The 26345-nt window shown below is 43.9% G+C and overlaps 1 protein-coding gene and 1 long non-coding RNA gene across 2 annotated transcripts in view; one reads left to right on the top strand and one right to left on the bottom strand.

The window, feature by feature from the left end:
• Nucleotides 1-24820, top strand: part of LOC138964391 (uncharacterized) — a 72672-nt gene extending 47852 nt beyond the window's left edge. The window contains exon 3 of the long non-coding RNA XR_011455095.1: nucleotides 23496-24820. This is a non-coding gene — a long non-coding RNA (uncharacterized lncRNA). The remainder of the gene's footprint in view (nucleotides 1-23495) is intronic.
• Nucleotides 24821-26215: 1395 nt separating this feature from the next.
• The window catches only part of LOC138965546 (uncharacterized), a 36948-nt gene continuing 36818 nt past the window's right edge, over nucleotides 26216-26345 (bottom strand). The window contains exon 7 of the mRNA XM_070337730.1: nucleotides 26216-26229. Within this exon, the coding sequence (XP_070193831.1) occupies nucleotides 26216-26229 (14 nt within the window). The remainder of the gene's footprint in view (nucleotides 26230-26345) is intronic.

Consider the following 26345-nt stretch of genomic DNA (forward strand, 5'->3'; position numbering starts at 1 on the left):
GGGAGGGGGTGTTGGGGGTGTCAGTCAACAAAGATGATAGAGAGAGGGGGGGGGAGAAAAATGGAGAGAGAGAACAACTTGTTTTTTCGTCAGGACAAAAGGTATAACAGCGAGTGGGTGCCGGTGGAAAGGTCGCTGGGTTCTTCACTGACTAGTGAATTCGTGGAGAAAGTAAACTGTGAGGGTATGACAGTGCATTAGGCCAAACAAAAATATATGTTGGTTTAGAGTAACCCGACCAACCCTATTTTAGCCCGCAGAATTTTTTTTTAAACAACCTCTGGCACATAATTATTGCGAACATTACCGAGACTAAAAATAAAAGATAAAAATGTTACAAAAAAAGCCCACCTACGGACCCTATTTTTTTCGGTCATGTTACCCTAAACCAACATATATATTTGTGTGGCCTTATGTATTGTTTACTTTTGTACTGTTATGTGTCTTTTTACATTTAGTCAAGTTATGACTAAATGTTTTAACATAGAGGGGGGAATCGAGACGAGGGTCGTGGTGTGTGTGCGTGTGCGTGTGTGTGTGTGTGTGTGTGTGTGTGTGTGTGTAGAGCGATTTAGACTAAACTACTGGACCGATCTTTATGAAATTTGACATGAGAGTTTCTGGGTATGAAATCCCCGAACGTTTTTTTAATTTTTTGGATAAATGTCTTTGATGACGTCATATCCGGCTTTTCGTGAAAGTTGAGGCGGCACTGTCACGCCCTCATTTTTCAACCAAATTGGTTGAAATTTTGGTCAAGTAATCTTCGACGAAGCCCGGACTTCGGTATTGCATTTCAGCTTGGTGGCTTAAAAATTAATTAATGACTTTGGTCATTAAAAATCGGAAAATTGTAAAAAAAAATAAAAATGTATAAAACGATCCAAATTTACGTTTATCTTATTCTCCATCATTTGCTGATTCCAAAAACATATAAATATGTTATATTTGGATTAAAAACAAGCTCTGAAAATTAAATATATAAAAATTATTATCAAAATTAAATTGTCCAAATCAATTTAAAAACAATTTCATCTTATTCCTTGTCGGTTCCTGATTCCAAAAACATATAGATATGATATGTTTGGATTAAAAACACGCTCAGAAAGTTAAAACGAAGAGAGGTACAGTAAAGCGTGCTATGCAGCACAGCGCAACCGCTACCGCGCTAAACATGTACAGGCTCGTCACTTTCACTGCCTTTTGCACTAGCGGCGGACTACGGTCATTGTGAAAAAATGCAGTGCATTCAGTTTCATTCTGTGAGTTCCACAGCTTGACTAAATGTAGTAATTTCGCCTTACGCGACTTGTTTTTTAATAATCTTGTATCATGTATGTGATGGTTAAAAACTTGAAAAATGTATACAAGATTGTGTGTATGTGTGCATGTACGCACACTCACTAGTGTGTGTATGAGTGTTTTGTGTGTGTGTTTGTTTCTTTTTGATGTTGTTTTGTTACTGAATCTGCAATAAGTATTGACGGGCTCTTTATGTCTGTTAGGCTTGTGTATTCCTTGACTTGCTTCACGGAGGAGAAGATAATAAAAATGTACTCGCTCCAGAAACATGGAAATCAAACTGGTTTCGACACAAGATCTTGTCAGCAAATAAAAGGAGAAATGACATCTGTCATCACATTTCTTTAAACCATTAGACCTTCTGTCGAAAGGTCCATGTTCTTATGTTTGATTGTACATGTTTCTGGTGAGTACATTCTTATTGTTATCTTGTTCTATAGTTCCTCTTAATTTATCCGCAATCTCTTGTTCTTATTTTGCTTCAGGAGAAATTTAGCAAACTCAACTGTATCAGTGAAGACTGTTGAAAGGCATTAACTTGAGTCACAGTCTAGAGCTGGATGCAGAAGTGCATGTAATGAGCGCTTCTGGGGTGATAACGCGAGACAACTCCTGTGATCCTGCCGCGAGGTGGCGCCAGTTAGGCCTAAAAAAAAAATAGGCGTGGTTACGGTAACCCGACCTACCCTATTTTTAGGAGCCGATCCTATAACTTTTTATTACATTTGTCAAAAAAAAAAAAATAAATAAAAAAAAGGGGTTAAAAAAAGGCAATGAAAGCGAAAGCGCCCGTGTCGCACACTTATTTCCCTGTCAAGTACCGTACTTTCCGGGTCATAAGGCGCGACTTTTTTCCTCGAGTTCGACCCCTGCGTCTTGTATAACGAAGCGCCTAATCCGTGTATGAAATACGAAAAAAATCAAAGAGACCGCTTGAGTACCAGTCAAACAACTTGTGATAATGCATGTTTCAGCTACTAGGTACTGCCCTGCCTTTGATCTGGCCGCACACACAGATTTCCACTCTGTTAAACTCGGTCACTGACCGGTCACTGACCCCGATGCAGGAAGTGTTTCCTCTCTCAGATATGACAGGGGAACCACCTCTCATGGCAAAAACTGGGTCATTGACCCCTGGGAAGAAGGTCGTGTCTTTTGACAAGGCCACCCAGCTATCACAATGCCTTTGGTCACTGACCGGTCACTGACCCCGATGCAGGAAGTGTTTCCTCTCTCAGATATGACAGGGGAACCACCTCTCATGGCAAAAACTGGGTCATTTTGGTGCGCCCTATTGGCCCCCTGCGTCCAATGGGTGACTGGATTACAATTTTTTTTTTAAAAGAAGGGGGTGCGTCTTAGATAACAAAGCGCCTTGTCACCCGGAAAGTACGGTAGGTTTAATTTGTACACTTTAGAAAAAAAAGTTTTAAAAAAAAAGTGATTACCTACCTACCTACCCTATTTTTTTTTTGGCTATGTTACCGTAACCACACCTATTTTTTGGGGGGCCTTAGCAGCCAAAAGAAAGAAGGGGCATAACCTCACCAGAACCGACCATTGTCTGTTTACCGTATAAAATGCAGGACTTACACACCCGTCGCGATATAACCTTGAACGGTTGAAAACGACGTTAAACACCAAATAAAGAAAGAAAGAACTTACACATGAACTGATACCAAACCGATATGCTATTTGGGACCAATGCAAGTTTTTTTCCTTTCTCGTGTGATCTTGTCGCGAGTCGAGGTGGTAGCGCCAGTTACCAGCCGAAAGAAAGAGGGGGCATAACCTCACCAGAACCGCCCATTGTAATTTTGAGTGTAAAAGGATGTAATGCCCTGTCAAAACTAATTTTAGTGGCTGCTTTTACAATCAGTTATAAGAAACAGTTTTCTTCTGTTAAGTTAACTAGGCAAGATGCATTATCATTTTGATATAAATGCACATATGTGTGAGTTTAGATAGAGCGGACAGCGTCAGATAAACTCTATTTAAACGAGACAGATTAGCCGCGGGTGGAGGAGGAGGATGTTAGATACTTGAGGTAGGCCTAAAAGGTATCAGTGTTGGCAGGTAGGGAAGAGAGGGTAGTAAAACAGGATATCAACACTTAGGCCCGTAATTAGATAGAGAGGGGAGAGGAGGACTTGTGAAAGTCAAGGAGAAGAGTCCAGCCGCAATGTCCATGTTGCGCGCCGGGGGGCTTGCACGTGTGATGCATCAGCGGGGGTCTATAAGAACGGGAGAGCAACACATTGTGGTCAGTCCTTACCAGCGCGGCGCAGCGGGAGTAGTAGGTATCGCGCACGAACCGGACCTTTTTTTTTTGCGCAGCTGCGCAGCCGCGCAGCCGTATTTTGATAGAAGGTTATAGGTTAAGGTGCCTGTGTTTAAGTAGTGATAAGGAGGGATTGCGTTTAAACGGTTTATTGCGTTTTATATTTTGTCATGTGATTTCATGTGCCTGTACCTGTTGCTCGGTACTAATGACCACTCCAGCTGGGGTAAGCACCAATAAAAAGCAGTAATTGCCCCCATTTTCTCCGCGCTTCGCGGAGCACTCTCTCTTTTACGGAGGTAATAACTATCAGAGTAAGGCAATAAAAATAGTACCGCTGCGCTTCGCGGAGGCCCCTCGCCGATAAAACCACCAGAGGTGGCCAGCGGTTAGAGAAGTTTAATAGGAGGTGGTTTGCCTACCCCGAGGGTTGATTAGGGTTTAATGCTTAGATTAGTGCTAGACAAATGGTGTGGGGTGGGTGTGGAAGTTAGCTCGACTGATAAGAGGGATGGGAGCTGATGTACACATATAAAAACAGTTTTAACAAGTAGACTCAGATTGTTGTTTTTTATGTGGGTGTTATAAACATCGGAAGTACATTTTACACCGAACACGAGTTGTTCTACAGTCAGTCATACATAATGTTAGGTTAGAGACTGATCACGTCTGAGTATTGCACCACAGAGACACAAGACCTCACATGCTAGACCATGTTGGTTGGTCAGCACTAAAAATAGAAACGGTTGTTCTACGTACAAGGTTTTGATAGGTACACCAGATAAGATAGGTATTATTTTGTTTTTGATATTTATTTTCTTCGTTGTTGCGGTGTTTAATTTTTTTAATTTTGTTGTTGATAGACTATGTAAGAGGTAGGGTTATATGTGTGATGGGAATAAAATGTAAGTGCAAACACACACACACACACACACACACACCCCTCCGATCACACACACCCACACACACACACACACACACACACACACACACACACACATGCGCGCGCGTTTACACAACCACTTCCAAACAAGAAGGAAAAAAGTCAGACGTAAAGAGTAACAAAACAATACATAAACTACTCACGTTAGCATTCAAGAGTTATACAGACACATAGTTATTAACTTTTCCAATATGAGCATTTTATTATAAAACTGACAGCAGTCTTTTGAATATTAAAAAGCAAAAAATAAAATTAACATTTTTACCTGCATACATTAAACCAAAAAATCCAAAACATGATTGTCAATTTAAAGGAACGAGGTGGTCCCCGGATTAGTTGTCAACTTCATAACCACTTCTTGGTGTCACAGGAGGAGGATTTACGGTTGTAGCAGGACAGTAAGCTGGACATGTGGAATACAGGGGTCGCTGCAGCTGCTGAGGGTATTCCTCGCTTTGTGTCGAATCCGTGGCTGTGGTTGGCGGCGTTGAGTGGTAGTAGTCTGACAGCGGACACTCTGTGTGCAACATTTTGCCATCCTGTTCTGTAACGGTTCCATCTCTATTCAGCTTGTTATTTTTGTTTTTTGTTTTAAATTATTATAAATATAATTTTTCACTGCAGTAGTCCTTTAACTTTAACCCTTAGCTGTAGGCTAGATATGCACAAGTCATGTCGGTGCCACATAATGCTGACACACATGTTTCTGTGCATAGTTTATGGATAACGTTTAGTTGGGAAGTTAAGAGTAGAAATAATTAGTATTTAGTGTAGGAGGAGGGTTGGGGGTGGGTAGGGAGGAGGTGGGTATGGTTTACTTTGAGCAGGTCGGTTTCAGTTTTAATAAACAATTCTAGAGAATTGTGTATCTTATTTTGAGTCTTTCGTGTTTTAGACATTGATGCATTTAATAGTTTTAACGAGTTGCCTTTTGTTTTATCATTCTGATGTTTATCTAGATGTGCTGTGTATCTTATAAGAAGTTCTTAAAAGTTCGAAGTTATTTTAGCATATAGGTTTTTTAAGGTCTTAACAGTTAAACATGTATTACGTTATCATTAAGATTCATGCTTTGTTAGCACTAAGCAGTTGTTTTAATCAGTCTGGTTTTCTCTTGTTTTCATCTTATGAACATTCTAAATGTTAGACTGACTTATTGTCTTGTACAGAATAACAACTGTGTGAATGGTGCTATACTGAATGAAAGAGTGTGACATGAAGTTCTTGTACATCATTGTAAAGAGTGTGAATGACGTTTTAGTTTAGATGTCAAGCGCTTAGAGCAAGCCTTTTTAACGAAAGTTTTTGATTTAGCGCTATATAAATGTTCTTATTATTATTATTATTATTATTATTCTTCAGATGTTTCTCCTCCTCCTCCTTCTCCTCTGTGGGTGACAGAGAAGATACCTGTTGGTGGTAGTCTTCTTTGAGTTTTTTCTGCACTCTAAGCAGTTTCTGAAACTTTTTCAAGTCCAGGGTGACTCCTCTTTGGGTGGGGGCAACACGCCCACCTTTGGTGCGGGTGGGAACAGCATAGTGGCGAATATGGATTTTTACAGCCCCTCTCCACGTTTTTACTGAGGTAAAAAGGCTTCCACCTAGCGGGTAGAGTGTAGCCGGCTGTGGTGGCTGCTTCATGGTTCCTGAAGGCATGGTCGACTCCGCAAAAAATCCTCTGTAGTGGTCTTTTTACATCCGGCCTGTCTTATATACACACTCGCGGTTCATGTACATCTTGTTTATTCTGGTTTCAACGGGTCCACACTGGTTTAGCCTAAGGTCACGTGGGATGCTATGCCGTTTTTCACTCTGTTGCATCACTCACAGAGCAGTTGTTCAGTCACATGAGTGATAACCCTTTTTCGAAACGTTGTCGTTTCTGTCCACTTCCACACAACAACCCGCAAACACCACCAGGAGAGCCCGTCTGGATGTGTCTTGGGTAAGGCTACATTCCAACGACTAAGAATTTTGTCTCGATTTAGGTGTTCCCAGACGTTATCTGCGACGGCTCTAATGGCGTCAACAGTCCACCGTGTTGGATAGTCTTTTTCTTCTCTCTTTTTTTCTTCAAGGCGTTTGCAAACAACGCATTTTAACGCACTAACAAACAGCAAGAACAAACTGTTTCGCAGGTGATCTTTAACTTTGAGAATACCAGCCTCCAATTCTTCCAACATCTGCTCTAAAGAGGGACTGGACGTCTCCATCATGACTTTTTTGTTTTGTGTACCTCTCTTTTCTTACTAACACTCTTCTAACCCTCTCTCTACTTTGGTGGGTACGAGATGAAAGTGGTGGAGATGACTCCTCCCCTTCTTCTTATATAGACACATACACACACACACCCAATAAAATGAATAAAACCGTTTACAGACCAAAAAAAAAGACGAAGCACACGACCTCAGTTTCTTCTTAGCTGTTGGACCAAAAACCATACTCTTCGATCATTACCCCAAAGTCTGTTGGGGGAAAACACACGAAGCGTTCGAAATAAACTGGCGCCGCGGCTTTTCATCAAAACATAGTACAATACATACAAGCCACAGGCTGAACTCGTCAAGTCTTGCAAAAGACGTGGGTTGTACACGTGGGCTGAACTGTGTTTCAGCATAAAGTTTTCAATAGCGGGGTGCACGGGTGGTAAACCAAAACTATCGAAATATTCCGCTTGTCCAAGTCCATCAAACCAGACACACACCCAGTGTTCTCCCGGTCCTGTACTGCGATCTGTATTGATGACAAAAGCACTTGGACGTCGCGGGTTCCCCTGTCGTGGGAGTCTGTCTCTAGGAAACACACATCGAAACACACGTCGGGTATGAATGTCTCTCCCCAACACTCGGCTAATGTCTTTGCTGTTCATAGTGCAAAATCAGTCAGGACCTGGCGAGAGCGATCAATCTCGATCATACTGTCCATTTCACCATACACAATCACCATCACAGGCACTGGAAGAGCTTCGTTGAACTTTAACTCCAGACGCAGGGCACCGCTTTTCACCAGTTCAAACTGATCTCCATCCAGAAGACTGGGACTCAGGTCAAAACTGTAGATAGCATACCCCAACTCAAAATCACGCAGTTCCAGGTAAGATCCTGCATCTCTGTTGGCGAGACCCGTAGACGTCATGAGACTGAAGAATGACCGCACATACTGGTGTTGTTCAAAGTTCGGTGTCAGGGGTTTGCCGGGAATCTGTTTCCCGTCCAGGTACAGGCTGAGAAAGGACAATCCTTGTGTCTTGAAGTGGTAGGGATTGCGTGAGGCTTGTCCGTTGAAAGCAGCGCTGTCCACCAATCCAATCACCAGGCGGTTGGGTGTCTGACTCAGAAACAAGTTGTCCTGCACAGCACTGTGGTTGCCTGTGGGAATGGAGAAAGTCTTCACCACGACCCTTTTCAAAGGATACTTGGCCGTACCTTTTTCTAGAGCTTTGGCGTGAGCGAGGCTCACAGCGGGGTTTAACTTGACTTTGCGAACAAATAGGGAAGCATGTGTGATGACAGTACGGAAACCCTGAAAGGGGTCAGGAGACATCAGGTGGAAGATATTTTTGGAGGGAATGAGTCTGATCTTTACGTCCACGCCGTTCATCATGTAGCGTTCCTGGTGCATGATGTCAGCATGAAGTCGCCCCATCATGTCTGCCTCTCTGCTCCGCATGGTTTGCTCACGACGTATCTTCAAACCCCAGTTGGCATCCCCCTCTGTTTCATCCAGATGGTTGGAACTATCTCGGTAATACATGGCACTGGTGAGGTGACTTTTCTTGGCTTCTCGTCCATAGTTGAGGGTGGCTTCAAGGTAGGCACGGTAGGGGTAGGTGTTCTCTGAATTGGTCACCAAAGTATCATTGAGACTGATATCCACCTGGGAGAACAGGCTATGCAGCCAGTAGTTGACAGGAGCCACATGGGAGTCAGCATCCAAGTTTGTTCCGTCTGCTTTGGTGATTTTAGCACGCACATGGAGATACGTGTTGCTTAGATCCAGGTACTCGGATGTGGCACCACTGATGGTAAACTCAATAGGTGCTCCTGGGGCCAGAGTAGCCAGCGGATGATACTCTACAAACATTCCCTCCTGCACAGCTGTCTGTGTTGGGGGTACAGAAAACAAATCTAGTCCAGTATGTACACTTTCACATGACTGAGGGTGGGCAAGGGCCATGATGCTTATCCAAAAATATCGGCTGCTGTCGCCCTCCTTCTCTTCTTCTTCTGCCTCCCAGTCTGACCTTGGCGGTGTGGTGTAGATGATTTTATACGTTTCCTTGCAGGTTCTCCAGGTGGCGCGGCTGTTGTGCCTGTCACTCGACCCACGGCTTGGTGAAACAAGCGCTTCCCTGCATTGCTAGCTCTCTGCTGGAGTGACGACTTAACACTACGCCCAGACAGCACATCCTGAGCCACCTGCATACCTGTCCTAGCCCCCTCTTTCAGCAGAGCTTTTCCACCACTTTTCAAAAGAGGTACAAGGGCTCGACCAATACCCCCTAAGAGATTGCCAATACCATGACCTCTGTAGTTTCTTCCTCCTACAAACACGGGGAGACCGTGGCCGACCTGGTTGCAGTAATAATCTTCATAGAGTTTTCCACTGCCCTGGAAAGGGGTTAGACGAACCATCTTCTACAAATGGTCGGTGCGTCTACGACGAAAATGAAGCGTTACCACCGTCTTCCCTTGCTCAAATGCGATAGGTTTTCCCGTGTCCGTTGTTAAAAGCATTTCCACCGTGTTGAACTGACAGCGAGTCAGTGGCAAGTAATGAGGTTTTTCAAATATATGATGAACGACTTCTTCAGTCTTCTTTTTAATTGGCACCGTCCGCAACAATGGGACTAATGTGTCTCCGACCACTCTTTCGCGCACCAAATCACAGTACACGTATATTGCGTGAAAATCTTGATGTAAATCCATCATAGCCTTACCGTCAAAGTGACCAGGGCCTGTGATGGTTTGTTGGGTGACATCTGTTTTCAAAATTCTCATCAACTCGGGGCTCATCCACAGCGAGATATTTTTGAGTAATTTAACACGTACTTTTTTTGCTGCTTTGGTGTAATAAAACCTTGCATAGTCAGTAAGACTTGCATCAACCAAGAGCTGGTTTAGTGAGTCTATAAAAAAAGCAGGTGAATCATACAACCCCTCTGGTAAAACTTGAGTATCACAAGAAATAACAACACCTAATGGGACACAAATTCGAAACTGACACGTGTCTTTTTCCACATTCACATACGAGTTGTTAAACTGAATCTCAGCCAACCCACACTCGTAGTCGGTGCCCAGGTCAATTGTTTGAGGTAGTTTTGTGTAGTAGTGACTCGCGTTGTTGTCAGGGTAGTGCTGCAAGGAGCTGTTGCTGGGGAGTGTCAGGTAGAACATGATGAATGAAGACGTTGTTACTGTACCAAGGGTGGATCAATGGAAGGATTAGGAAGCACGTAGCCGAGACAACTTCCCAGTAGGGCCACCCACAAGTTATCCGGTCCGCGACCGGTTGTCAGATTGAACAGAGACACTCCAATCACCACATAAATAAGCAGCATCTGGCAAAGGAAGACAATCTCGCTCCGAGGGACACGACGTCCAAATACACGCCACAGCTTGGATGTTCTTGGTCGCTTAACAACACTGTCTGGTTCATCCAGAGGCGTATTAATCTTCTGAGTTTCCTCCATCAGAACCACTGAAGCTAGTCCGTGTAGTGGGTCAGTGCCATCTGTGGAATCCAAGAATTGAATGATGGGTCATAGCCGAGCCATTTGACTAAATACTCTTTCTGTTTGCCTTTTCCAGGGCGTTGTTCCAAAACAGCTTCAATGCGGTATATTTCTTTCTCCCCCACTTTCTGCAGTTCCTGTTCATAAAAAGTCCCCAACAGTTCTTCTCCGTGATCATCTTTCAGCACATAGGTCACGGATGTGGTTGTCTTGACTTGACTGATGGTAAAGAGTTCCTCTGTCCAAGAAGGCATATAACCTTTTTTAAAGACTCTTCTCGTCTTGCTGATTCGCACACGGTCTCCTATATTCAGTTTAGGTGGTTTGGAGAGAGTTGGACCACCATACAACCGTTGCCACACTTCCTCCTGATTAGCGATGGTTACGTCAGCAGGAGCTTTCTTAATACTGCGGTGGTAGGAATGATTATAACCACGCACCAGCTTAGACAAGACTTCCACATACCTAACTGAACTTGTTCTGGTGAAATACCTCCACAGTTTGTCTTTCAAGGTACGGTTGAAGCGCTCCGCCATTGAGGCTTTAATGTCATCATTTTCTGTCACAAAAAAGTGTACCTTTGTTTTGTCCAAAAAATCCTGGAACACCTTGTTTTTAAATTCGCTACCCTTATCTGTTTGTAGTCTCAGGGGTTGACGACCTCGGACAAAAATGCTTTTGAAGGCTGTCACCAGAGAGGTCCCTGTTTTGTCCTTCAAAGGCACCACCCACGCGTGTTTGCTCAGCACATCAATACATGTGAGTAGGTAGGTAAACCCGTCATTGTCTTTTCTCAGCGCTCTCACATCAATCAAATCTGCTTGCCACTGGTGATCTATGCCACCCACGATAATACGACGACGAGTAAACTTTCGCCGCACAGGTTTGTGTAGTGTATAGGTGTCTTGAAATGTCAACCACTTTTCAACTTGTTTTTGTTCTTGTCTGGTGGTTCTTCTCAAAGCCTCCACTCCACCCAAACTTCCAGGGAGTTGACTTCCATAATATCGACGTCGCAGCTTCTCAGCGACTTTTTTCTTTTCCACTGGCATTCTGCTCAAGAATAAGATAGCCACGTCCTCTTCTTGGGGGGTGGAGAAGGAAATGATACTCTTTCTGCAGAAGGAGATGCTGAGGAAGGACTCACAATTCTTCTTCTTCTTCTTTTTGTCCTGGTGGGTGGTCTTCCTCTATCACCCCCCTCGCTGTGCATCCACTCCCATCGCCCTGTGTGACCAATGAGTTCACGAGGGATATTAACCGCTTTTAAACCTCTTGCAAACACTTCCCACCCTTGAGGATCAGGTGCATTTTTACGGTAACGAAGAGCATCATTCACCAGATCAGCCATGTTGGTTCCTTCTACTGTCTGTCCCTGGTACACGAGCTGCCCTTGATCATTCCATTTGATGTCAGAACTGTCCTTGGTTATATCCAAAAGCAACTGAGCCTTCTTCTTTAAGGTTTTCGGCACACTCTCCAACACTCGTTTTTCTACCTTAGATAGGTCCTGAGCTTTCTCGGCCTCATTCAGTTCTGTCAAAGGTTGATTTGCTGGTTGTGATATCTCCACTCTTCCAAGAGGTTTGTTTTTATATTCTTCAACACGCTTAAGAAACCGCCACAAGACTTGTTGGTAGGAGTCTGCTTTTTCATATTTGTCCACATCCTTCTCGTCTAAAATACCCCGTATCACTTGATCCATGTCCTTCAAACTTTGTGAGGTGGCATCAGGTACTGGAGGTCCACCTACAGAGTCCCGCAAAGAATCCAACACGCGTGGCTCAATCAAAATCATCTTTTTGGTATGTTCCAGCGCATCAGAGACCCAGGGTCCCGAGCAAGCCAGATACAATACCTAGCACAGGGTGCAAAAGAGCCTGAAGAAATCCGCCTTTCTGTAGGATTTGCTTTCGATGTTTGACAGATGTTGTTTTTTTGTAGGTTCTGTTTGTGTCGAGACAACCGTTTCTTCTGTGCGGGCGTCAGCTGCACATGGCCTTTTAAGATGTTTAGGGAGCACTCGCACAACGCATGGATCAAATCTGGAGAAGCTCCTTTTAATACGGCCTTAATCACGGCAGGCTTAGCCCCACACAACATCCGCAACATGGGTACATTTCTCTTCAGGCGTGCAGACATGGTTATTTTTGAAGGTACACCACGGGGTGCTCTGGCGGGAAAAGTTTTGTCCTCAGACGAAGATGATCGGGTGTCTCTTGTCGCAAGTCAAACAGCAAATAACCGTGAGGCATAGAAGTCGCATCTTTAAATGCCTCTTGGACATACTTTAGCTTCCCAGGGTACATCTGTTTGGCCAGATGGGTGATCTGTGAAGCATCCCGTGGGTTTTTAAACACCACCAGGTAGTGACTGTTCAAACTGATCGTCCTCTGCTCTTTGTTTTTTCCAAACAGGTTCTGTACAATATACATTACACTCAGATTCCGATGATGACTTTCTTTGGTGAATAGTTGTGTGACCTTGTCGTTTGTCTCACTCATCAAATCATCAATGATGACCAGTCGCCTTTTGACCCCTGTCCACTGTTCCACGTCGGGTAAACCCTCCACAAACGTCACATGTCTCATCTCATTGTAACCAGACTGCCACGCCCCATAACACCAAATCAATTCCTCTGGAGGGGGTGTCATCATATCTTGTAAGTGATTCAAATATTGTTTGACAAAATGAGTCTTCCCGCTCCCTGTGGGACCGGCAATCACACAGGTAAAAGGATGTTTCCACCTTGGATCCATTTTCACATACTAAACTAAGATCCTATCCTTATCTTTATTTATTAATTTAAAAAAAACCAAACCATCTACTTTAAATTTTATATTCAAAACTAACTAGTTATGTTAGTCTTTTTTTCTACCATCCAATACACACACACACACATACACACACACACACACACACACACACACACACACACACACACTCACACACACACACACACACACACACACTGTCACACACACACACACACACACTGTCACACACACACACACTGTCACACACACACTGTCACACACACACACACTGTCACACACACACACACACTGTCACACACACACACACACACACACATACACTGTCACACACACACACACACACACACACACTTACACACACACACACACACACACACACACACACACACACACATTCACACTTTCTCTGCGCTTTGCGGAGCCCTCTCTTTTATGGCGCTAATAACTATCAGAGGTGTCAGGATAAGGCAATTAAAATGATAACCCTGCGCTTCGCGGAGCCCCCTCTCCGGTAAACCTCCAGAGGGGGTCATTGGGTGCTTACGCTTGAGTATTGCACCACAGAGATGCAAGACCTAAACATGTTAGAACTTGTTGATTGGTCAGCACTAAAAATAGAAACGCGTAGTTAGAATACGGCGGTGATGCGGTCAACAGGCGTATAAATAAGCTTCTTCTGGGCTAAGTCTTGAGTATCTCTTCGACTTTACAAGTGTGAGGTGGTGAAAAAAAACCCAACTATGGCGACCAGCAGCAGCAGCAGTGACGCTAACACAACTCCACAACCGGCCTCAACAGATTTGGTAAGTTGATTTTGTTTTTATATCTTGTAAAGATAAAAAAAAAATAAAGGTAGGGTGTTACTTTTTTCTCAGACATAGCTTTTTAGAAAAATAAATGCTTTTTATGTAAGATGTTTTTTGATATTGTTTTTTTGTAGCTCAGACATAGTTCTTTTTTTTATTACAGCGTAACCAATGCCCGCACTGTGAACAGGTTTTTACACAGACCAAAAACCTTAACGTTCACATCAAAGAAGTCCATAGCAAAGCCAGACCTTTTCTCTGTGCTATGTGTGGCAAGTCGTTTAGCAGAAAACACGGCCTTACTCGACATGAAAACGCAAACAAAAACTGCCAAGATGTCGCGAGTCGGACACCTCCACCACCAGTGCCGACAGGCGGACAGAAAAGAAAAAGTTTGCCTTCACAGGATGCCCCTCCCCCCAAAAAGGGATTAAACAAACGAAGTCTAGAAAAAGAAAAAATCAAAACGTTACCTTTTGAAGAAAGACAAATATACGAAAAGCATTGGAATTCTGTTAAAACTCATAAGCGGCCTGGTAAACTTCAGTCAACCTATACCATTCTCTGGAACCCTTGTTCTGATTTCCCTGATTGGGACGAAGCGCTTCTTGATCTGTTCCATGAACAAAACAAGCGCTTCAAAATCAATTTTTCTCACTCTTTTCTTCTCAAAAACAAAGAGTCGGGTGACTTGTCTTTCTTTCATGCCTCAGTCAATAACCACTCTGTCTTACAACGACCGCGCATGATCAACTCAAAGCAGGACTTTCTTTCTTTTCTCGGTGAAATCAGTGATCATGACATTTTAGAACAAGTTAGACTCGAACGCCCAAACTCTCGGTATTCTGTTCATACCATCATGTCTTCCAGTTTCTATGTCACGCCTTTGTCTGACTTTCCTATCGGATGCGCCTGTGGTAGTCTACCTGACTACATCACAAACACACAGTTCTTGCACAAGTTGCAAAAAGACGCGCATAATCATTTTCCTTATACTGATGGTCTGTGTCTCTTTCGCTGTCTTGCTTTGCACAAAGGAGCCTCGCGTCATTCTTTGCAAAAACCCACAAAAACCTTGTTCAAACAGTGGGCCGGACATTCTCCCCCTGTCCACTTTCCGGGGGTCACTTTGTTTCAACTTGAGTCGATTGAATCTGAGTTTAATGTGAACATAGATGTGTTTGAGTTTGATGAGAGCCAAACACCTGTCTGTCTTGTTCCTCTGCGTCGTAGCGCTTACAAACATTCTGGCGTTATGCGTCTCTTGCGTTACAAAGACCATTTCATGTACATTTTAGACATTGATAAACTCGGTCATGCGTTGGCTTGTTCCAAATGCGGAAAACTCTGGTCGTCTTTGTCTCAAATGAATCGACATGAACAGACTTGTCAGGGTGAGGGTTCAAAAGAAACCTTGAAAGGCGGGGTTTACTCACCACCCCAAAACATTTTTCAACAGTTACAAAGCCACGGTGTTCAGGTAGCCACAGATTTTGTTTTTCCCTACAGAGCGACTTTTGATTTTGAGGTGTTTTTTGACACAGATAACTTACCACAGACAAAATCAGCTGAGTCAAACTGTACACAGTACACAGCAAAACATATTCCTCTTTCTGTTTCTGTATGCAGTAATGTTCCCCATTTCACAGAACCAACCTGTTTTGTGAGTAAAGGTAACCCTCAAGAACTAGTGGATAACATGGTTAACTACCTAGAACGTATCTCCGAGGCCTCCTGCGCTCTTCTTTGTGAAGAATTTAAAGATGTGTTTGATCAGTTGACTGAGATCGAAGAGACACAACAACAAGAGACAGATAGCCTCAACATCCCCGTAGAAAGACTCAGACAGAAATTATATGAGTATTTACAAGAACTGCCTGTCGTAGGTTTCAATTCTTCTCGCTACGATCTGAATGTGATCAAACCTTTTCTCATTGAAAAGTTTGTCAAAGACAAAACAGCCCATAACGATCTTCCAAAAGACGAAAGTCAAACAGACCCTGTTTTTGAACCAGATGGTTTTGATACCGTGGGTGAAGAAGAAGAAGAAGAGGAAGAGGAAGAAGAAGAAGAAGAAGATGAAGAAGAAGAAGACAAAGAAGTCAAAACAGAGGGAAAAAAGAAGGCCCCTAAAAGACCTCCTTTCAAGTTTGTTGTTAAACGAAACAATCAGTATATGTGTCTTTGTACAGGCAAACTTCGGTTTCTCGACATCAACAATTTTCTTGCACCAGGTTTTAGTTATTCCAAGTACCTCAAGGCGTTCGGTGTCGAAGAGGAAAAGGGTTTTTTCTGCTATGAATACGTCACTAGTCTAAGTACACTAGACGAAAGAGAACTCCCACCCCATGCAGCTTTTTTTAGTAAGCTCAAAAACTCAAATATTTCTGATACAGAGTACGCTTTTTGTCAGCGTGTATGGACTGAAAACAAAATGATGACTTTGAAGGATTTTTTGGTGTGGTACAACAACCTAGACACAGGGCCGTTTCTGGTTGCTTTGCAGCATCAGATTAGTATGTACGCTAGTCTGCGAGTTGATTTGCTGAAAGACGGTATTTCTGTCCCCGGTGTGACACTGAAGTATCTGTTTGACACGTTGTCTTCAGATACCTACTTTTCACTTTTTAACGAAAAACAAAAAGACGTTCACGCACTTTTGCGAAAGAACATTGTCGGGGGTCCGTCTATTGTTTTTCACAGATACCACGAAAAAGACAAAACATACATTCGTGGTAATCAGGACAAACCGGTACAGTCTGTTCAGGGATTTGATGCAAATGCGCTGTATTTAGCTGCACTCATGCAAGACATGCCCACAGAGCACCCTGTCATTCGTAGAAAAGAAAACGCTTTTAAAGCGGAAAAAACAGATCCCTACGGTCAGCTAGCTCGGGAATGGTTGGAGTGGGTCATGGCATCAAAACAGATCCATCTCCAACATAAGTTTAACGCGAAAGAGAAGGCCCTTGGTCGAAAAAAGATTAGAGTTGATGGTTGGGATGCCGCGAATCAAATTTGCTATCAGTTTCACGGATGTTTGTTCCACGGGCATGACTGTTCTGTGACCGCTGGTAAAACGACTAACCCTGTCACCGGAAAAACACTAGTTGAACTCAGAGAGCATACAAGCAACATCACCAAATACCTACGTGAGGATGTGGGTGTGACTGTCGTCGAAAAATGGGAGTGTGAATGGCACGCAGACAAAAAACAAAACACCTCCATTCAGGCTTTTCTACAAGATCGTTTTCCGACACTTAAACCCTTCCGCCATCCTTCTACCATCACAGATCAAACTGTCTTAGATGCGGTGCAAAACAAAACTTTGTTCGGGTTGGTACAGTGTGATATTTATGTACCTGATCATCTAAAAGAACATTTCAGTGAAATGCAGCCTATTTTCAAAAATGAGTCTGTCAGCCGAGAACAGATCGGGGTTTTTATGAAAGACTACGCTGAAAAACACAAGCTCTTATCCCAACCACGTCGTACACTTGTAGGGAGTTACCACGGTGAACAAATTCTGCTAGCTACACCCCTCTTGTTTTGGTACGTGCAGCACGGGTTGATTGTTAAAAACATCACGCTGATCGTAGAGTATCAACCCAAAACCTGTTTCCGTCAGTTTGGTGACAGCGTTTCAAACGCAAGACGAGCAGGAGACCAAGACCCATCAAAAGCTATCTTAGCTGAAACTTTCAAACTGCTCGGTAACTCAGCCTACGGGAAAACCTTAACTAACGTGGCCAACCATCGTGATATTCATTACGTTTTGTCTGATGAGGCCTCAAAACTGATCAACAATGGTCGTTTTCAAAAACTAACAGAAGTAACAGATTCTGTCACTGAAGTAGAGATGGCTAAAAAAAAAATCAACTGGTCACTCCCCTCTCAGATTGGTTACTTTGTTTACCAGTACGCTAAACTACGCATGTTGGAGTTTCATTTTGATTTTCTAGATAAGTTTGTGTCCAGAGCCGACTACCAGCTTTTGGAAATGGATACAGATTCTCTATACATGGCGCTTAGCGCTTCAACGTTAGAAGAGGTGGTTCGTCCTGAACTGCGAGAGCAGTTTTACCAAGTGTATAACCAATGGTTCCCTGCACAAGCCTGTGACCAACACGAGGCAGCCTTCCAAAACACCCGTTTAGCTAACACCCCATGGGACGTGACTCTCTGTCAGGCCTGTACAGCGCGTGTCCACTATGACAAACGAACACCCGGTCTCTTTAAAACCGAATACCAAGGAAATGCGTTTATTGGTTTGTGTTCTAAAACCTACTTTTGTGAGGGAGACAGTGGGAGTAAATTTAGTTCAAAAGGCTTAAACAAAAACCAAAACAAACTGACAAAAGAGTCTTACCAACAGGTGCTTCTAACGCAAGAAAGTGGTGGTGGTACAAACACTGGTTTCAAGACAGACGGAAAGTCTATGTTCACGTATTCCCAAACCAGAAAGTCACTCTCGTTTTTCTACATCAAGCGTGTGATCGCTTCTGATGGGGTTTCAACCCTACCTACACCCGTCTAACGGGTCTCTTTCTTTTTTGACTGTGATACCCCTCTAATGGGTCTCTTTCTTTTTTTGACTGTGATACCGCCGCCTGTGATATGGTTAACATTCCAATGCCAAACAACTTTGTCGTTTTTGTAAATAAATTTGATAAGACATGTTTTGCTTCTGTAAATAATGCTCGTATTGTTTAATCCCAAAAAACCCCAATGTGGCTTTGACATACCTTGTCAAAACGGTCCCAAGCCCGTGAAAACACAGAGGGAGGGTCAATTACTGAATTTTATTGGTGCTTACCCCAGCTGGAGTGGTCATTAGTACCGAGCAACAGGTACAGGCACATGAAATCACATGACAAAATATAAAACGCAATAAACCGTTTATACGCAATCCCTCCTTATCACTACTTAAACACAGGCACCTTAACCTATAACCTTCTATCAAAATACGGCTGCGCGGCTGCGCAGCTGCGCAAAAAAAGGGTCCGGTTCGTGCGCGAATACTACTACTAGCGGGCATATGCCAACTATTTCTTACTGCAATATGGACTTCGAATTTGGAGCGTGGGCGACAGATCTGCCTTTAACGGTGGTTAAAGTTCTCCAGGATGAGGAGTTGAACACCCTCAATGTGCTGAGTAATGTGACTGCCCAGGATTTGGAGGGCCTGGGTCTCAAGCGTGGCCACTACGTAGCGCTGAGAGTAGCAGTGGCGGCCCTGCAAAAGCGAAGCGGGGGAGGGCCATTATCCCAGCAGGTGACTGAGGAAAAAAGCGTGGAACAACTCCAGGGACTGTTAGGCGGCTTGTCACTGCAGCCAACAGGTGAGACCTCCTATCTTTCCATTCTGGATTTTGTGCCGGGGTCGATGGCGGCCGAGGAAGAGGTGACACTCGGGGGGAGGTGTCATCCTAAAACTCAACCAGAGACCAAAACTTGACAAAGTCTCCCCCTGCCACTGTATTGTGGCAAACGCACGCATCATGGCGAGGTTGATTGCTGAGAAGCCCGGGTTTGACTCGACCGCCTACCTCCGGTACACAGAGATGATAGGCGAGCTGGGGGCCAGATACTTGTGGCAGTCGGTGCTTCTGTACGACGACGAGTATAGAAGGCGCCAGTCGTCCAGCGGATTCAAGTGGGGAACCCCCAACCCCCACCTGTCCACGGTGATCCTGCGGGACCGGCTCCAGCATGGCGTCCAAGACAACAAGGGCGGCAAGGCTACGACGGCCAGCGGCGGTTCCCGGCGACCAGCGGGACCCAACGGGAAGGAAGTGTGCTTATTGTATACCAACAAAGGCGACTGTCCCTATGGGTCCCGCTGCAGATTCCTCCACGTCTGCGACACCTGCGGCATGGGCCACCCCGGCAAGGACCACAAAGTGACAGCTACCACCTCCCCAGCCTAGGACACAGCGCAACGAATTGCCGACAAAACGGTAGGCCCCACCTTCAACAGCCCGTTCCCTCAGCTAGATTCCAATAAGTGCAAATTTTTCGGAAATAGTGATTCCATTAATGCTAAATCTCAAATGTGGCACAAGGTGCTAGAAGGCGATCACGACAAAACCTTTTTATTAGATGGCATAAGAAACGGTTTCCGTGTAACAGAAGAGAGTAGGGCAGGCGTACTAGACGTAGAGCAAACAAACCATAGGTCATCGAACGAACACCATAAAGCTGTGGAAAAAGAGCTATTAGATCAGATAGAAAAAGGTTATTACATTGTAGCTAGTAGAAAACCAACTGTGGTAAGCGCTATCGCTGCGATTCCCAAGGATGATGGCAGCATCAGGTTGATCCATGACGCTAGCAAACCCACAGGTAGGGCAATGAACGACTATTCTATACCTGAGTCAGCTAAATTTCAAACCGTATCTGACGCGTGCGCCCTAGCGAAGACAGGGTATTGGTGTGCAAAAGTAGACTTGCAGTCCGCCTATCGGTCAGTATGTATCAGTCCGGACGATTATTGTATGACTGGGCTGAAATGGCATTTCACAGGTGAAAAGAAACCTACTTACCTCTTTGACAGTCGGCTGCCTTTTGGCAGCAATGTAGGGCCGTCACACTTCCATCGCCTGTCGCAAGCTATTCGCAGATGCATGGCACGGAAAGGCATGCCAGGTGTGTTAGCGTATATTGATGATTTTCTTCTGGTAACAGCTACCAGACAAGAGTGCAATGACATGTTACTGTCTTTAATTAGATTATTGAGGGAACTGGGTTTCAACATTAGCTGGAAGAAGGTGGTGGGGCCTACTCAACGTATCACGTTTCTCGGTGTCGACATCGACACGCGAAACAACACCCTGTCACTTGGAAGTGACAAGTTGCAGCAACTGCGGCAGCGACTCCTCCAGATCCGAGGAAAGAAGCGCGCGACAAAAACTCAGCTACAAAGCATAGCGGGGTCCCTTAATTGGGCCTGTCGGGCTGTCAGAGGAGGAAAATTCTTTCTGCGGCGGATACTGGACACGATTAAACCCCTTCAGCAGCAGCGACACAAAGCGAAACTATCTGGCGAATTTCATAAGGATGTACAATGGTGGCTTTCTTTTATGCATGTATTTAACGGCACAGTATATTATTTTCACAATGCAAAACAGCATGTTCATGTAGATGCATGTAATATTGCAGCGGGTGCCTTTTGGCAAGGTGACTGGCAGTACACCATCTTTGAAAAAGACATGCAGGCAGCAAAGGAGCTACATATTAACTATAAAGAAGTGTGCGCTGTGGTGCAAGCAGTGACACGATGGGCTCCGATGTGGTGCGGACAAGAAGTGATTATTCATACCGATAGTACTGTCGCAAAAGCTATCATTAATAAGGGCAGATCGACTAATAAGTATGTGAACAGTCTGCTCCGTAAAATGGCGTGGGAATGTGCAAAAGTGAACTGCAAAATCGCGGCGATACATGTGGCTGGTAGTGTAAACATCATGGCTGACACAATTTCCCGCCTCCATGAGCCCAGACGGCGCGAAGACTTAGTACGTCTGTTGACATTCTGGCACCGGGGGAGACCCCCCGACATCAACCTGTGTGACCATATGTCTGACCAAGCCCTGTTGTTCCTTGTTTTTCAGACCAGCAGCCCCCATTAGGGGCGCAACTGGCGGCAGAAGTGTTGGATTACAGAGCAAGTGCCTTTTCTGATAACACTAGGAAGACTTACCGCATCCACCTTACCTCGTATTTACGTTTCTGTGGGGAGATGGACATAATGCCAGTGCCTGTGAACGAGCAGACTGTTGCGCAATACGCACCGTACCTAGCCCGACGTTTGAAACCGTCCTCCATCAAGCAATACATCAACATTATTCGCATTCTTTATCTTGAAAGCGGCTTGCCGCACCCATTCAGGGACTCGTGGTACGTCCAGACAACACTTAAGGGCATCGAAAAATGCAAGGGGTGTGCCACTGATAAGAAAACCCCAATCACCCCTGAATTACTACACATAATAAAAAGCCAGCTGGACCTTGAGTGTAGGCAAGATATTGTGTTCTGGGCTGCGTGTTTGGTGTTTTTTTTCGGAGTTCTCCGGAGATCGAACTTGTTTCAGGACAACGGGAACTTCGATCCTTGTAAGCAGCTCACAAGAGACCAGGTGGTTATTCTGGGTACGGGCATGTCAATAACGCTCCAATGGAGCAAAACGATTCAGCGTAAAGAGCGCTCTGTTGAAATTAAGCTCCCGGCAATGTCACTCCATCCCTTGTGTCCAGTGTCTGCCGTGACCGCTGTGTTACCTTTGTTGGGGCCGATGGACCCCAAGGCGCAGGTCTTCCCGATGAAAGGATCAGACTTTAATAAGAAACTGCGCTTGACTACCGCTGTTGCTGGGGGAAACTTCTCCAGCCACAGCTTTCGGCGGGGTGATGCCGCGTGGGCGTTGAGTTGTGGTGTGCCGGGGGAAATTGTCAAGTTGATGGGGGATTGGAAAAGCAACGCGTACTTAGGCTACTTAGACCAGCTGCCACAAAAGATCATCTTACAGATCACATGTAGCCCAGGCAACTCCTTCATGTATAACATCACAATCCTAAACCTCCCACCTCTAACCTAGTATACTGTCTTTAGTTGGGCTGAATAACGAGTAGTACCTCTAATTTGGGACTTATCACTGCACAATGATATCTCTCATTGTCAGATGGTATTCTCTTGAATAAACTGCCCTCGTTATTTGCCCAAATCAATACATGACTTGTCTATGTGTGATGTATGTGCGCACGAGAGTGATTGCGTGTGTGTCAGGTGTATGTGAGTGTGTGCGCGCGCAGGTGTGTGAGTATAACTGTAAGTAATAAGAGGGAGAGAAAGAGGAGTGTCATTTCTTTGGGATTATCGTGTGCTCTTGATTTGCGCCGGGGGCGGGGGGGGGGGGGCGATAAGTGAGTAGTTTAAGTGTGAGTTTAGATAGAGCGGACAGCGTCAGATAAACTCTATTTAAACGAGACAGATTAGCCGCGGGTGGAGGAGGAGGATGTTAGATACTTGAGGTAGACCTAAAAGGGATCAGTGTTGGCAGGTAGGGAAGAGAGGGTAGTAAAGCAGGATATCAACACTTAGGCCCGTAATTAGAAAGAGAGGGGAGAGGAGGACTTGTGAAAGTCAAGGAGAAGAGTCCAGCCGCAATGTCCATGTTGCCGGGGGGCTTGCACGTGTGATGCATCAGCGGGGGTCTATAAGAACGGGAGAGCAACACATTGTGGTCAGTCCTTACCAGCGCGGCGCAGCGGGCATATGCCAACTATTTCTTACCCCCCATCCACCCCCGGCATCCACCGTTGTATTTTGTTAGCAATCCGTTGCATGATGTTTTTAATTTTGAGGCAAATGCATGCCTGTTTGTGCCTTCACTTGAAGTGAGGTTGTGCATGAAGCGACTCGAACCTTGTTATGTAATCATTATTCACGGTGTTAAATCTTTGAGTGAGGGCTCCTTGTGTTTGTTGTTAGTGTAACCAAATGTTTGTTGTTTTTTGTTGTGTTTAAAGAGATGTATATATGTCCTGATAAAAATCTTCAAGTTATACAAAAAGGAAAATAGCTGAAACTCAGCTATATATATATACACATTTTGTGTATATATACACATTTTGTTTTTGGGTGTTTTTTTCAGTACAGTGCCTGTGCCTGTGGATCAAGCAGAAGAGCAAGGAATGGGACAAAACTCCAGCACTCTTTCGAAACAGAATGAATTATCTCCCTTTAACCCTTCTCTGTAAATGTGTAGGTCGATTTTGAAAACTCTTTTCGGAATGTTCGATGACATCTCAATTATTGCTTGAAATCAAATGCTCAGAAATAGTGCCATCGTGTTTTCGACATACACTAAGAGATGTATATATGTCCTGATAAAAATCTTCAAGTTATACAAAAAGGAAAATAGCTGAATCTCAGCGGCCTTTGTCGTGGAACTTGCTTAAAATGGACACCACAACCTCCGTTTTTCTACATCGTACCAAAATTAGGCAGTCATACATAATAGCCTGCAATCAATTAAGAAATAAACAAGCTTTTCTCCTGCACCGAACAGGTAATGAATAAGTCTAATTTTCTACAATGAATAGGTGATTTCTTCTTCTTCGTTCATGAGCTTAGACTATAACGTTCACTCATGTTTTTAGCACGAGTGGATTTTTTTACGTGTATGGCTGTTTTTACCCCGCCATTCAGGCAGCATACGCCGATTTCGGGGGAGGCATGCTGGGTATTTTCGTGTTTCTATAGCCCAACGAACTCTGACATGGATTACAGGATCTTTTTCGTGCGCACTTGGTCTTGTGCTTGCGTGTACACACGAAGAGGGTTAAAGGCACTAGCAGGTCTGCACATAAGTTGACCTGGGAGATCGGAAAAATCTCCACCCTTAACCCACCAGGCGACAGCGACCGGGATTCGAACTCACGACCTCCCGATTAGGAGGCTGACGTCTTACCACCACGCCACTGCGCCTGTCTGAATAGGTAATGAATAAGTCTTTCTTCTTGTGTACAAATTTTGCAGTGTTTCGCCTATCATGAATTTTTTTTTTATTGGAAACTTGGGTATTGGATGGGTCAGTATAGGGGGTATTCTCATCTGAGAGGCTGTCATGTAACGTGTGTGACTAAAATTGGCTTCAATCAGCCGAAAAATGAATAAACAAATCCTATACACATGGCCTTTTCAGCAGCGCATAGAAAGTTTAAGTAAATGAACAAGGGAATTAATTGTGTCCTGTACATGAGGTACACACAGTGATGCAATATTTGTGTTGCCAAATTAAATGCAATCCAAAGAATATGAACAACAGAATGTATTATGACTCTTGTACTGTGGTTTTTTTTCTTCCTCACTTTCATCTTCAATGGTTGTATTCTCTGTCTCTGGTCATTATTCTTTTTTCTCTTTGTCAATAGTATTAGTTCTGCAATTTTGGTAAATAAGAGAATTACTTATGTGCCTTGTTTCTTTTTGTCATGGATGATTTGTACCTTTACCACGCTGTGTGTGTGTTTGTGTGCATGTGTTTGTTTGTGTGTACATATGTGTGTGTGTGTGTGTGTGAGTCAGAGTGTGTTTTAGCGCTGTCTGTGGCATAAATATGTGATATTCTACATCATAGAAACGTTATCAATGATCCATCAATATATGATAAGTGTCTTAATACAAAACATACAAAAATATGTGCCACCAGTCTTGCGATCAAAATTATATAATATAACAACAGACACTCTATGTGTACTTTTAATATGCACATTCAGGCATGTTGGAAGACAGTTGACAGTATTCAAACTACTACTAGAAACTAACATCAGTACTACAGTTGTTGCTAGCACATTGTAACACTAATTACTACAAGGGTAGAAAATGTTTTGAATCCATATCTACAGACATTGTGTTCTTTTTTGGCTTGTCTGAACACCAAAAACATGAACTGCATTGCGAAAATAACTTTAAAAATCAACACTTCATTGCACATTATATTTCAGCTCTCTCTCTCTCTCTCTCTCTCTCTCTCTCTCTCTCTCTCTCTCTCTCTCTCTCTCTCTCTCTCTCTCTCTCTCTCTCTCTCTCTCTCTCTCTCTCTCTCTCTTTCTCTCTCAGACACTCTCACACACACACACACACACACACACACACACATGTATATATGTATACAAACACACACACACACTGACCCAGTATCAACAACATCGTTTTGGCAACATTGAGCATGAAGGCCGCCAAAGGCGCCATCAATACTTCACCATCAAATCAATAACAAATCAATACACAGTACAGTGAAACCCTCCTTTTAAGACCTTTAAACATCTTTAAAATTGGGTCTTAAAAAGGAAGGAGTCTTAAAATGGGTGTAAATATACAGAGGCTATAAACAGAACATCTGAAAATACAGGGTCTCAAAAGGTAGGGAGTCTTGCAATGACATTGGGGGGGTCTTAAAATGACATTGGGGGTCTTAAATGACATTGGGGGGTATTAAAATGACATTGGGGGTCTTAAAATGGGGGTTCCACTGTAACATCAAACAGAAATGGCCTTGAAACAACAGACTCGTGTGAATAGCGTTGAAGACGTCTTCCTTCCGTGTTAACCGTCATGTAAACCATAACAAATCTCTCCCAGGCTTTTACACAGGATAATGTAAAACCCTTCCACTTGGACACATACCAAAAAGCAACTGTCTGGATGTTTCCGTGAAGAGTGGAATTTTTATCTGAATTTATTTCACAAATTGATATAGGTGTCTATCGGGGAAAATCAGTTTCAACAAGAAAACACACACACACACACACACACACACACACACACACACACACACACACACACACACACACACACACACACACAACTTCACACGGCCCAGACTGTAGAGCAAAATCCACCTTCACAATTATAAATGCCTCTGCCTGTGTGACAAGTAAGAATAGTAAGCTTGGTATGTTGCAGAAGGCCACATAATCCGCTGATGCAATGCCCCCCA

The sequence above is a fragment of the Littorina saxatilis genome, linkage group LG4, assembly GCF_037325665.1.
Source record: "Littorina saxatilis isolate snail1 linkage group LG4, US_GU_Lsax_2.0, whole genome shotgun sequence".
NCBI lineage: Eukaryota > Metazoa > Mollusca > Gastropoda > Littorinimorpha > Littorinidae > Littorina > Littorina saxatilis.